Here is a 13918-nt window from a genome sequence, read left to right as displayed (position 1 = left end):
TCACTTCTTTATCAGAATCGTTGAGAACGTAGCATGATGGAAGCAAGTTCCCTTTAGCGCCATCTGCCGTCGTGGATGAAAAAACAAGTGCGTTCGGTTTATTTAAATAATGTGCAGTGCAGTCTACCAGTCAACAACACATATGCGTGTTTTGTTGCTGCATTAAATATTTGCTGTGAAAACATGGTATTTTGTATCTAACATTCCTGCAGGACATGCTGTTTAGGATTCGGTGTGCGTGTTCAGCCGCTGGTGGGTGGAGATTGTCATCGCGGTGCAGAGATCTTATTATTTGCCGATTCCAAGGAAATGGAGTGTCTTGATCTTTTACAGTAAATGGATGAGTGTTTGAATGATTTCCTCATAGCGGGCCTGATCACACCATGGATCAGATGACGATGGTGAGAATAAAGAGGTTACGATACCAGAGTGTGCGTTCAAACGAGAAACAAGTTTCTGATATATTTCCAGTGCATTTGTCGATTGAACAGTGATTAATCCGCTTGTTTTATTATTGTGTATAACGTTACAGTTATTTTGAATCGATTCTAACCGCGGCGAACAACAATAACCGAGCGTAACTATGCGCGTTTGGGGTTGCCATAGTAACAACAACAGGCTGTTGACATTCAACAGGGCTCCCCTAGCTAAGAAAATCAACAACAGACAAACTCAATATTTTGATGACATTTTTTTTACAGTGTTGGGTAGTTACTGATTACATGTAATATATGTAATCAGATTAAAAAAAATAAGTAATTATAATTAGATTCTATTACGTTTTAAAGGCTAATCAGACGTGGCTTTCTTATTGATTAGGGTTATGGCTAACATTAACTCTAAGCCTAACCTTTACAGAAATCATTTCACATCAAGTGCTGTTTTCTCAACATTGTAACATCACATATCAAATTAGCTCCTGACAAACACATTAATTATTATTTGAATTATCACTCATTTAACCATGTATCACTGTCTTTGGAAGGCTTTTGTCTTTTAAACCAGTTAAAATTTACAAATTCACATCATTTCATATCTACATGCAGACGGTGCAGGGATTCTCCAACCTTTTTGTCAGCTGAACCTCTTTGACCTGATATTTACTTAAAGTACCCCTGAGATTTTAAGTTAAAGGGATAGTTCACCCCAAAAAAAAGAAAGAAAATTCTGTCATCATTTACTCACCCTCATGTTGTTCCAAACATGTTAGACTTTTGTTTATCTTTATTCGTCCCATCCAATAGGCCTAACAAAATGTAATGCAGTACAATGTTCCGTGTTGAGTAGACTATCAAAATGTGTTTACAATAGTTTTAGCATGCTATAATGCACATTTAGGGGGGGGTTTACATGCTAAATTACATATCTTCATGGCTGACTGTTTGATTTACATTTAGTAGACACTTATTCAAAGCAACTAACAAATCAGGAGTGATTCATTTTAAAGAGGCAATAAACATGATAAGTGCTAGTCATGCAAATTTTCATAAATCATGCTCTCATCTCTTTTAGTTAATCATTTAATCAAACAATCCAACAAACACACTAAATACATATTGTCTGCTCAGATCTCTCCCACTTTAGCTATCTCTAGATCTGAAGAGGGAGACAATGTGCACGTTTCGAAAAGCCTGCTGCCCTTCAGTGAGGACCGGAAGAAGTCTGAACTATCTCTTGAGGTGCATTTGGAGGCTCTGAAGGCCAAACGCAAGCAGCAGCTGGAGAATTTGGAGCTTCAGCATCAGACTGGGCTGGAGAAGCGGGTCCTGCAGAACTCCCTGCTCACCAGCAGCACTGAGTGGATGCTTAAAGCCAATATACTGCAGCAGAGCATCAGCGATCATGGTGGCCCAAACTCTGAGAAACGCAAACACCACAGGTAATTCGAATCTTAAAGAGTTAGTTCACCCAAATATGAAAATTCACCCTCATGCTGTTCCAAACCCGTAAAACTTTTGTTCATCTTTGGAACACAAATTTTTAATTTAATACAATAATTAATAAAATCTGAGAGCTTTCTGTCCCGCCATTGACACTCTACGCCACTACCACTTTGACGCTTCAAAAAGTTCATAAAGAGATTGCAAAACTTATCCATACGAATTGAGCGGTTTAGTCCAAATTTTCTGAAGAGACTCGATTTATATGATGAACAGATTGAATTTAGGCTTTTATTCACATTTAAACATTGATCAGCGAACATAAACAAGCTCAACCGTACATGCTTGACGCGTGAGAATAAACCTCATTGGTTCTTGCTGAAGCTCAAACGTGCTGCGTAACACGAGAATGAACTTCATGGGCCCTATCTTGCACCCGGCGCAAATGACTTCACTGACGCATGTATCATTCCTATTTTGCACCCGCGCAAAGCCGACTTTTCCCTCCACAGACACACGTCGGTTAACTAAGAAATACACTTGCGCTCGCCGGGGCGGTTCAGCGCTAAGAGGAGGCGTGTTCCGGTGCAAACTTTCCCTCATGCTATTTTGCTGTTCTATAAAACAATTGCGCCACTGACCAGAAAAAACCTAGTCTAAAGTCAGTGGCGCGTTGCGCGTTGTTCATTATGCTATTTTAGATAGATAGATAGATAGATAGATAGATAGATAGATAGATAGATAGATAGATAGATAGACAATTTATTATAAAAGCATACATGTAGCTTACACATTTACCCAAATTATCATATGCCTGTTTAACAGAAGTTCATTTGGGTGGGTTTCTCCATCCCCAATGTCACTTCTCTGTGTTTTACGGCCCTGACGAGAACGTTGCTCTCCTCGGCTGTGAACCGCTCCTGGCGCGCGCCTGGAAAATCCGCCGTTATAATAGGAATCCGCTTTAGAACAAGCGCGCCTGCTCTTAAAGGGAATGTGAGATGACGCTCTGATTGGTTTGTTTCACGTTACGCCCAAACCACACCTATGAATAATGAAGCTACTTCGGACCAACCCCTTTTAGATTTGCGCCAGGCGCAAGAGGCATTTATCCCGCCGGGAAAATAGCAACAGCGCCGGGATCCGCCCACAAAGTTACTTGCGCTTTGCGCTTTGACACTTGCGTTTCAGATCGTTAAAATAGGGCCCCATACGTCAATGAACAATACAACGAACCTGAATGTTTAAATTATGAATCTGTTCATCATATAAAGCAATCAAGTCTCTTCTGAAAATTTGGACTAAAACGCTGGGTTAGTTTTACGATCTCTTGGTTAACTTTTTGAAGCATCAAAGTGGTAGTTGCATAGCTGTCAATGGAGACAGCCCTCAGATTTCATCAAAAAGATCTTCATTTGAGTTCTGAAGATGAACGAAAGTCTTACGGGTTTGGAATGACATGATGAATTAATCCTTTAAATGTGATAACAATGTTTGGCTTGAAACATACATCTTCCACATACATCTTGTTTTCAGCTCAAAGGTGATTCTGCAGAATTTTACCCCAAGTGGAATCAAGGCAATAATAACTTCTCAGGGAACGCTGACAGAGAGACAGAGGAAGCCTCTCCCTCAAGATTCACAAAAAGCCAAAGAGGAGGCAGACCTGGTTGAGTGTCAGAAACAGTTTTGCGTTGCTCCTGTCCCTGAGCACATCTCTAAGCCTCTTTATGATAACCTCATCCATGAACAAGAGCGCTTGAGGAAGGAAGGTCGTGAGCAGAGGAGAGATTTCCTCTTGACCATGCAGAAGCCCTTCAGGTTCCACAAGAGGGATGAGAAGAAGAAGGAGATGGACTCTGTCAATAAAAGTGAAAAAACACAACCAGTTTGTGTGAGGAAACCTATACCCAAAGCAGCCTCAGACCCCAGGTTTCCTGACCAGTTGAAAGGTGCCATTTATATGAATATTTAATCATAATAAAGTAGAATATAGTTTTTTATACTATATACTTGCACTATGGGTCAAAGCATATTAGAATAATTATTAAAGGATCATGTGACACTGAAGACTGGAGTAATGCTGCTGAAAATTCAGCTTTGCCATCAAAGGAATAAATAACATTTGAAAATATATTCAAAAATTTAAGTATATTCAGTTATTTTACATATATAATTATTTTTACTTAATGTTTGACCAAATAAATGCAGCCTTGGTGAGTATAAGAGACTTCTTTCAAATCATTAAAACATCTTAATTATTCCAAACTTTTAACCATGCTGTATATATTAGGGATGCACAATATATCAGCCACCATTTCGGTATATGTTCATTTTAATGTTATCGGTCCAATAAAAACAATTTGGACGAAATTAAAGCTATAGGGACGTGGATTTTAATGGTGAGACTTTTGTTTTTGTAATCAGGCTCTCAAAAATTATATAAAAACTTGGATTTAGATTTATCGGACAATATATCGGTTATCGGTTTTCAAATATAAAGAATTATCGGTTATCGTATCGGCCATAATTTTCATATCGTCGCATCCCTAATATATGCATATAAGAAACACCATATGTAATTGATAATTAAACATATTTAAAGGAAAACAAAAATACAAAAAAACAAAATTCAAGTTTAATTTGAAGAATGTACATTTATTTTCAATATTTTCAAATAAGCCATAATGCACTCACCCTCATTGTACTCTGAAACTGTGTTCATGTGATGGTGGCTCAGAACAGGAGCAGCAAAGGAAGATTCGCATTCACCTGAGAGCCCAGGAGACCCTGAAAGCTTCCTCAGCACCCATTCAAAGGAATGAAGCCAGTGCAGATAGCCAGACCCGCACGTCCCGCAGTGCTCAGAAGAGCAAAAACAAGATGCTGGGTTACTTGGACCAGAAGCTGTCCTTCAGGCCTCAAACTAACGCTGCCGTGCCTGACTTTGACAAGCTCTACCAGGCCTTTCAACAGAAGGCAATGGAGACAGCAGAGAGGAGAGATGTGACTCAGTGTAAACCCTTCCGGCTGCGCACATCTGCACTACAGCCTCGCCACAGGAGTCCAGAAAACACACAGGTCGCCATTTTCATGCATTGATTTTAGTGGCTTGATAAACTTTTGAAGATTCCTTTAACATATTTGTTTTGTAACTTTTCAAAACTAGAAATCTACAGACAAAACGAGTCTAAAGAGAAGCAGTTCATTAGGTGGCCTGACATCACTGTCGATGGATACTCTTCCAACTTACATAACAGATGCTGCCAGGAAAAGATCCATGGCTGTAAGGTGAGCCTGTTGCTGATTACACCATTTTATGAATGACTAATTTCCAATAAAATCTGACTTTAAATACTGTTTTCCTGTATAATACACTCAATCATAGTCTCTTTTTTCCCCCCACAATTCATGACTACACTGTATTTCAAAGAAAGAAAGAATTCTATTCCACTTATTCCACCTCTTTACTATTATAAACTTTTTTATATGTGTGTATGGGAATAAGTGATATTTAAAGCAATAAACAATAATAAAATATTTAAAATAATGGGAAATTAGAAAAATATGTAGCTTAGAATATTAAAATGTATTATTACAGAAATAAAATATGTTCACTTTAAAGTTTTTTAACTTATTTTTTATTTAATTATAACTGTATAAATGTATGTAACATAGATGTTACTGTATGTATGCACATATAATTTTATTAATTCCATTAAAAAAGTGTTGATTTATTTAAAGTGCCTCATTATATTTTTGAGTAGAGTAAAAGTTCTGCAAAGTTTCAGAAATCAAAATGCATGATGAATGGAGTTATTGTCCCCTTAAAGAAAGAACCAATGGGCTCTATGCACGGCGGTATTTCCGGTGAAGGTCTAAAGCCTGGCTCACACTACAAGAGTTTTAGGCCGATTTATGCCCGATTTTCCCCTCCCGAGAATCGGAGAAAAAATCTTGTCGAGGACCTCGATCGGTTCCGATGTTCGGCACAGATTATCTGGTAATGTGAGGCATTCACAGATCGAATCTTGCACCTCCCGATCTGCTCTTACACAAATCGGGCTCGCCCCGATCATATCAAACATGTTTGATATTTATCGGGATGAGCAAGATTGTGATTACGTCAGTACTGTCACAATAGCCAATAAGTAGGGCTGTCATGGTGAAGGAATTTCCATTGAGGTAATTTTGAGTGACTCATCAGCGCGATGCGCGCATTATCTCCATTATCCATTTATTGCTAAATAAATAAGCATAATACAGTATAATAAATAATAATAAAATACTAAATGCATAATAAAGGCATCTGAAATAATAAACTAAGTAGCCTACAATCTAGTATTGTCAAAAATATAGATTTTTCGATATCGATCCTGAACCATCTGCAACTCTTCCGTCTTCCGCAGGATGCACGCGGTCTTCAGTAGTGAACGCGCCAGAGAGAAATGCACATTTCATACGGATTACATAAGCAGTCTGTAGTCTGTTTTCTTTCGTTTTGAATTGTTCTGTTTAAAAGTAGACATGTCTGTGAGGCAAGTAGGCTATCTTATACGCTGAGTTTCGGTTCATTTATGAAGTATCGCCGACGCCTCCGTTTCGTGATTATCTATCGTCTGCTATATTTACTTATTATTTATAAAAATCCAGGCAATTGGTTGATGAAACATTGTTTAAAATTAGGATACAATTAATGCAAAACGAAATTCGATTTAAAGAAAGGTTTTGTGCTTTCTGTTTGATGTCTTTGTGAAAGTTTTAAAGCATATTTTAAAGTCGCTTAGAGCGGTCATGTCCGTAACATTGTTTTTTCCTCAAATGCCAACACGAAAAATAAAATAATATGAATATTTTATGTTCTGTGGAGACTGAGAGCCCTTTCTTCATCCGGTGGGTAGTAGCTAGCCTACTGTAGGCTATTACTTTGGTTTGCACAGTGTAATTCACAGAATTAGGCCTAGACCTACACAAAAATATTTTCATTATAAAATATTTATATTCATTATAAAGTTATATTCATTCAAAGATAGGTTAAATGAAACAAGCTGTTAATTATTTTAATTTTAACTTTGAGCTCCACTTTACAATGCTCAGCTGAGCAGCAATGGGCATTGAGCAACGCTGCTGATGCTTTACCTTATAGAGATCTATGGCATTGATTCATTGTATTGAACAGAGCTGACGCCATTCATTAGAAATATCCTTATTAAAAGGATGATTTTTTTTAAAAAAGATTTCGCTTTCCTTGGTCACACGGCAACCTTTTCACGAATATGACTTAATATGAAGGACAGATATTTTGTTTACATCCACCTTTCCGCTTCCGATCTGTTGCGTGAGATCACGTGAGGCGCTTTCTCTGGCACGAATCTTAATAACATTGTGTAGTGTGTGATGCGCCACGATTTTCAAATCTTTTAGTGTGAGCATGTTTAAGATTTGAGGTAAGAAAATCTGCAAAGATTCTCCTTAAGTGTGAGCTGCAACCAGATTTCAAAATCGGTTAGGATTTTAAAACTCCTGTAGTGTGAGCGAGGCAAGGATGCTGGATTACTTCCGCCGATCGTAGAGTCCAATGCTATAACGAGAATTTATATTGGTTTTTATACTCAATTGCTATACTAAAGAAACGTTAGTCACAAAAACAGACACAACAGACACTCCTCATTTTGTTTATGCTTCTGTGTTTATTATATTAAATAAACATAACTATATATAAAATTACATCTAAACGTATTCAAGTTTCGTTTCAAAGACGAGAGGACAGTACATTTTGAAGATTAATCCCGTTTTCCTCGGTTTTCCTCCGCTTTAAATCTCCCCAATCGGAAACGCACGAGCATCCTTGCGTCAAACGCGGAAGTTATGCGTGCATATAGCCCATTCTGAACTGCCTGAAACGAGTCATCATAGCCTGGGAAAACCCAGACAACTTCTGGCAAATTTAGATTGGCTCTGAAAGTTAGTCTGGCAAAGAGCTCATTCAAGGCCATTTCCAATCCGCCGAAATCGCGGCACCAATCAGAAACGTTGGGGCGGGCTTTACACGATGACGACAGCGCTGGGATTTTGAAGCAGATTTTGTAGCGTACATTACAAAGATGGATGCCGCCGTCGAACATCACTCGTTCGAATCAGCTATCGCGTCTGTTTTAAGCGATTTGAACGTTTCCTTTTTGTTAAAAACCGAGCAAAGACCAACACTCCGTCGCTCTGCATACGTCTGCATACGTCATCTCCTTCATCGCTCTGATTGGGTTTAGGTCTATCCGCGACGTCCGTTGGTGACGCCCCTCTGGAAATGATTTGTCTATGACGCTTTGCCAGACCATAACTCAGTTACAACTGAGAATGGTCTGGTTTTAACCAGGCCAGAGTCATCAGTAATTCCAGTCTTACTTCCTGCATGACTCTATATAGGTTTGTAAAACATTTGCATAATGCCAGCCTATGGTCTTCATTGGCTGCCCGTGAACAATGTCTACTTTGCCCCGTCCTCAAACACTGTAGTTGTAGCTGAGACTGGAAGAGTTTGGTTCGTGTTGCCGAAATGACGAGAAGATACTTTTTTCTCCGTTGCAAAAGCAAATCCATTTTGCAATGCACTTCCAAAGGAAGTGCTCGGAATTGATACAGTAAAATCGACGCCATCGTATGGAGCTGAAATTCAGATTTGGTAATGGACGTTTCATTTCTGACACGGTAGGCCAATCACAACAGACTGGGCCGTCTGACCAATCAGAGCAAAGTAGACTCTCGAAAAGGAGGGGTTTAGAGAGACTGAATTCTTGATTGAACCATTTTAGACACAGTGTAATGCTGCAGTGTATATTATGAGAAAATTCAAGTGTTTTTTGACCTGGGATGCATGTAAACCTGTTGTAGGAGACCTCCAAAACAAAAACAGTAACCTTTAAAATAGCATAATAGGGGCACTTTAATAAAATGTGCTTTTTTTATTATCCTAAAAAAAGGTGATGTTTAATCTGCCTGTCATACAGGAGATCTCTGGAGCTGAAGGACCTCAAGGAGCAGGAGAACGCAGAGTGGATGAAGCAGCACAGAATCAAATCTCACGCCATGAGCAGGGCAGTGGCAATGAGAGCCAAAGCAATGGACCCCCATAAGAGTCTCAAAGAGGTCTACCAGGACAAACTCAAACTGCATCGGTGAGCACTCTGAAAAAAAAATTCAGACGACTGTGATGAATGAACAAGCCATCAGGAATGTAATAATTATGGGTCCCTGTGAATGTAGGCAAGCTGATCTGGAGAGAATGAAAGATTATCAAAAAGAGCTGAAGGAAATCAAATCACGAGTGACAGCTCGCCCATACCTCTTTGAGCAGGTGTCGCAGGTACACTAATAGAAATTCAAAATCTATTCTTTTCAACATAATTCAACATATTTAAATTGTACCATATGCATATATCTAATGCTTTCAGGAAAATGCCAAGAATAATGTTGAACGCAGATATAGGAACACTTTGGAACAAGCAGGTTTGGATGAGAATTTCGTGAGATCAAAGGGAGAAACCAGTAAGACCAACCATGTGGACACTGTGGATGAGGATCATAACAGCACTGAAAGCGAAACCCAGAAGAGGTATGGAGACACATGAATTGTGGGGGTTTCAAATAAGTGTGAAACAATATGTGTTATGATTATCACAGAGCAGAACTAATCTGACCAGTGCAAAGATTTAACCGTGTGTTAAAGCGTTTATAGTTTTGACGAAAGGTTTGACATTACTTCCTCTCTTGTGACCCATTTAAAATAAAATCATCTTGCTCAATGGAAAAACAATAGATGTGGTTTTGACATATGAGAATATCTATTTATCAAAGATCTTTCTTTTCATGATTTTAAGTCATCCATTAATAAGCTTTATTGTCACTGGCATAGTGAAAAAGTAACCATGCAAATATTATGATATAGCGGTCATGCGGTTCTACTATCGTTTTTATTTACAGTGCAGGAAGTGGGGAAGACAGTGTCACAAATGAGGAGGAAAACGAAGGGAATGTGGAAACCAAAGAGGAAGAGTTGTGCTGACAGAAGACATGTTTGGAGGCCAGTGTATTCCATCAATAATCCATATGTGCTGGGGAGACTGTGGTCAGACAAAAAATCACTGGTAGATCATTTCAGTTTTGAAATATTATGTTGTGTATGTATTTTTTTTAAACTTGATTGTAGATTTGTTTTATACATATTGTGCTAATGAAGCATTGTGGGTCTTTAAACAGCTGAGACCTCTTGTATTTTAATGGATTTACAATACAGAGGGGATTATGAATATTCAAGAAATTCCATATGGGCGTCATAACTTTTTTAATAAAACAGTATGTTAGGGGGCTACCGACCCAACAAAGAAAGAAATAACCCCAAAAACCCATTGGCAACCATATTAAAAGCTGTATATTTGCCTTAGTTCTACTTACTGCACATTAAATCATCTTATGAACCACAGAAACAGCTCTTGGGTCTGGTGTTGGGCTCCTTCAAGGTTTGCAAACGGTAAATTGGGGAATCCGTGTCTTAGCACAAACACATCTTCCACCTAGAGTCTGTCAAATGCGGCTTTGAACATCTGCTATAATTATAAACTATAACTGTCACAGAGGATAGCTTTATTCATGAAAATAACATTCTATGACAACTCTTATTTAGCAGAAGGCCCATCTGAAATTCTCATTCCTGAAGTCAGACTATTTTAAGAGAGTCAGCACTGGTTGAGTAAACAGTCCTGTGTATTTATCCGCTATTGGAAAAAGAGTTTGTGCTAGTGCATTTGGCCCCATTAACATCTTTTTACTCCAACTGCCCTTCGTAGGGACATTTTCTTCAGTCCTAGTTGGATTTTTAGTGTTTGTGTTTGGAATGGGAAGTTTTTGCTTATTTTAAAGATTTCAAGGCATAATTTCTGCTTTTGCTTTAACGTGATAATCTTTAGATGGAATTACTTGAAACGAGCTGTGTAGCATGCAGTGCATTTTATGGGTAAAATCCGGCTTTTGGAGGAAAAATGATAGTCAGCCCTGTCAATTTTTTAGAATAAAGTTGTTTATTTTATGCTTGAAGGAGTGATAACACAGAAAAATCCTTGTGCTCATAGGGCTGAAATCTAAATAATTACTGGTCTGAGGCAAATGAGCGAACTTCACATTTAAAAATGGTTTCCCAGTTTCACCTAATGATACCCATTAACTTTGTTTTGGAAATACTCTTTTTTGTCTTGGTTAAATGAGGTACAGTAGGGCTTAGAGTATGCATAGAAGTATGTACTTCACTGGTAATGGGAATGTCAGGGGGTCAAGATTTGTTAAAGTTACAAAAACAGCACCACTAAGTTGTACAAGTGATAAACTAGATTTTAGAGTTGGTGTCGGTGTGACACTAGCCATGTTCCCTTCCACCAACATGGGATGGAAACAGTGCTTTATTTGCATGTTTTATGCGATATTTAAATTTTGTGATATTCAACTTTATGCGATATTACAATTTTAACTTAAGCATTTAAAATAACAACAACAATAAATGCAAAAATGTCTCAAAACTCATTTCCAGGTTTTAGTTCTCATTCCTGTAGCACTTTATGTATGTGTAACAGGTTCAAAATAATGTTGAAAGGAAGAAGACAGGGTCGGCTTGACTGAGACTCGTGTTTTATTTCACAACCAGTAGATCACACAAAAACATAAATCCACGCTGTGGGCGCTTTCAATAACTCAGTCCACCAGAGCTCTCCAGAGCGTTCTCAGTCCTTCAAATACTCAGTCCACCAGTGCTTGCCAGAGCTTTCTCACACTGGCTGCTAACAAGTCTCAGTCAGTCTCTCTCTGCCGTTTCTCATCTCCCAGGTGGCTTTTTATGGTCGACAATTCACGACAATTACTGAAACAAGACACAGGTGTTTGTCATTTGCATTTGATCCACTTACACCGTGCTTGTACTGTACATCCACTGGACCGGATCTGGTTCTTCCTTTTTAGTGAGATCAGTCAGTGGGCTGGCGAGGTCTGAATAATTAGGCACAAACCTTCTATAATATCCCGCCAGCCCCAGGAACTGTCTCACCTCCTTTCTGGTCTTGGGTCTCGGGCAAGTTGCAACTGCTGTGGTCTTATCAATTTGGGGACGCACCTGCCCGTGACCCAAGTGGAAACCCAGATACCTGACCTCCACACGCCCAACCGCACACTTCTTTGAGTTGGCCGCCAAAACTTAGCCAGTCTCAGCGCTCTCAGGACAGCGCGCACATGCTCCATATGACACTGCCAGTCATTACTATAAATGACGATGTCATCTAGGTAGGCAGCGGCATATGCAGCATGCGGCCGGAGAATTCGGTCCATGAGGCGCTGAAACGTGGCTGGAGCCCCGAACAACCCGAAAGCAAGTGTAACGAATTGGTGTAGTCTTTTCTTTGGATAGAGGCGATAAGGGGATCTGCCAGTACCCTTTAGTTAAATCCAGTGTCGAATAAAAACGAGCGGTGCCCAGCCGATCAAGCAGTTCGTCAATCCGCGACATTGGATACGTGTCGAACTTCGACACAGCATTAACTTTGCGGTAATCCACACAGAAACGAACAGAGCCGTCAGTTTTAGGTACTAAAACTATCGGGCTTGCCCACTCACTGTTGGATTCTTCTATTACCCCCATCTCGAGCATCGCCTCTAATTCAGTCTGAACCACTTTTTTTGTGTTCAGGTAACCTATACGTCCGGCTGCGCACCACCACGCCCGGCTCGGTCTCGATTTGGTACTGAATGAGATTTGTTCGACCAGGTAGGGGCAAGAACACGTCGGCAAATTCTGCCTGCAACCTAGCTACATCAGTGATCTGGGACGGCGAAAGATGATCTACTCCCCGAGCCAGAGCGAGAGATTGATTTTTAGTATTCACTTCTGGCCTGAGATCTTCTTCTGCACTAATTACCGTCGCCAGCATCACTGACTCCGCCTCACTCCATTTTTTTAAGGAGGTTGAGGTGGTAAATTTGATGTGCCCCGTTCCTATCCGTTCGAACTAGATAATTGAGATCCCCAACCCGCTGTGTGACCTCAAAGGGTCCTTGCCACTTTGCAAAAAAGTTTAACTATTTTAAACTTTGACCGCGGCGTGCACGCGAGCACGTCAATGGTGCGCTGGTGAAATGACGGTGAAATGGTGAAATGAATGGGTTTCATAGCGCAGCACCGCAGCGCATTCCACGTCCTGTGTGAAAGGCCCATAAGACCCCACGGGGCTGACGTCCATAAAGGAGCTCAAGGGGGAAATCCCCGTGGAGACTTGTCCCAATTCTTGGCGTCTTCGTAAACGAACTTACGAATCATGGTTTTTAACGTGCGATTAAACCGTTCCACCAGGCCATCCGTTTGTGGGTGATAGACGCTGGTGCGAATCGACTTAATGGCCAATATTTCATACAGTTTGCGTAACGTACGTGACATAAAGGCCGTGCCTTGATCAGTGAGGATCTCTTTCGGAATCCCCACTCGAGAGAACAGTGAAACAGTTTGTTCGCGACACTCTTGGCGGAGATGCTGCGCCACAGCTTCTGGGTATCGTGTTGCATAGTCCACTAGAACTAATGCAAAGCGATGCCCATGCGGATCGTTCTAATGGCCCGATGAGGTCCATGTCAATTCTTTCGAAGGGGACCTGCATTAGTGGGAGGGGGTGCAAAGGCGCTTTTGGGGAGGCCGGCGGATTTACCAGCTGACATTCACGACAAGACGCGCACCATCTACGCTCGTTCTCGTGAATGCGCGGCAAAAGAATCGGGCCATGAGACGATTTAAAGTTGTTGCTTGTCCTAAATGTCCAGCCATGGGATTACAATGAGCCTTTTTGGTACTAATAACTGGGTTGTATTTTGTTTGGTCTGAGCATCACTCGATACAACCGATCCTTTAAAATAGCAAAATATGGTTAAGAGAGTGGAGGAGGAGGCTGGAGGGATTGACCGTCAATAGAACGGACCTGTTCAAATGCATGTTTTAATGACTCATCCTGAGACTGTTC

General features: G+C 40.1%; 1 protein-coding gene across 1 annotated transcript; it reads left to right on the top strand.

Annotated features, from left to right (window-relative positions):
- The first annotated feature begins 300 nt into the window (after positions 1-300).
- On the top strand, positions 301-10034 carry fam161b (FAM161 centrosomal protein B). Its single transcript, XM_056245492.1, has 9 exons — positions 301-401; positions 1569-1879; positions 3417-3832; positions 4621-4961; positions 5050-5171; positions 8885-9052; positions 9141-9240; positions 9329-9489; positions 9858-10034. The coding sequence occupies exons 1-9, from the start codon at positions 384-386 to the stop codon at positions 9937-9939; spliced, it is 1719 nt and encodes a 572-aa protein (XP_056101467.1). The 5' UTR covers positions 301-383; the 3' UTR covers positions 9940-10034.
- Positions 10035-13918: the final 3884 nt, after the last annotated feature.

This window comes from Rhinichthys klamathensis, unplaced genomic scaffold (assembly GCF_029890125.1).
Source record: "Rhinichthys klamathensis goyatoka isolate OS25496 unplaced genomic scaffold, OSU_Roscu_1.1 h1tg000032l_1, whole genome shotgun sequence".
In the NCBI taxonomy this organism is placed as follows: domain Eukaryota; kingdom Metazoa; phylum Chordata; class Actinopteri; order Cypriniformes; family Leuciscidae; genus Rhinichthys; species Rhinichthys klamathensis.
Note: the sequence above shows the minus strand (reverse complement) of the source record. Positions and strands in the feature narration are given on the sequence as shown.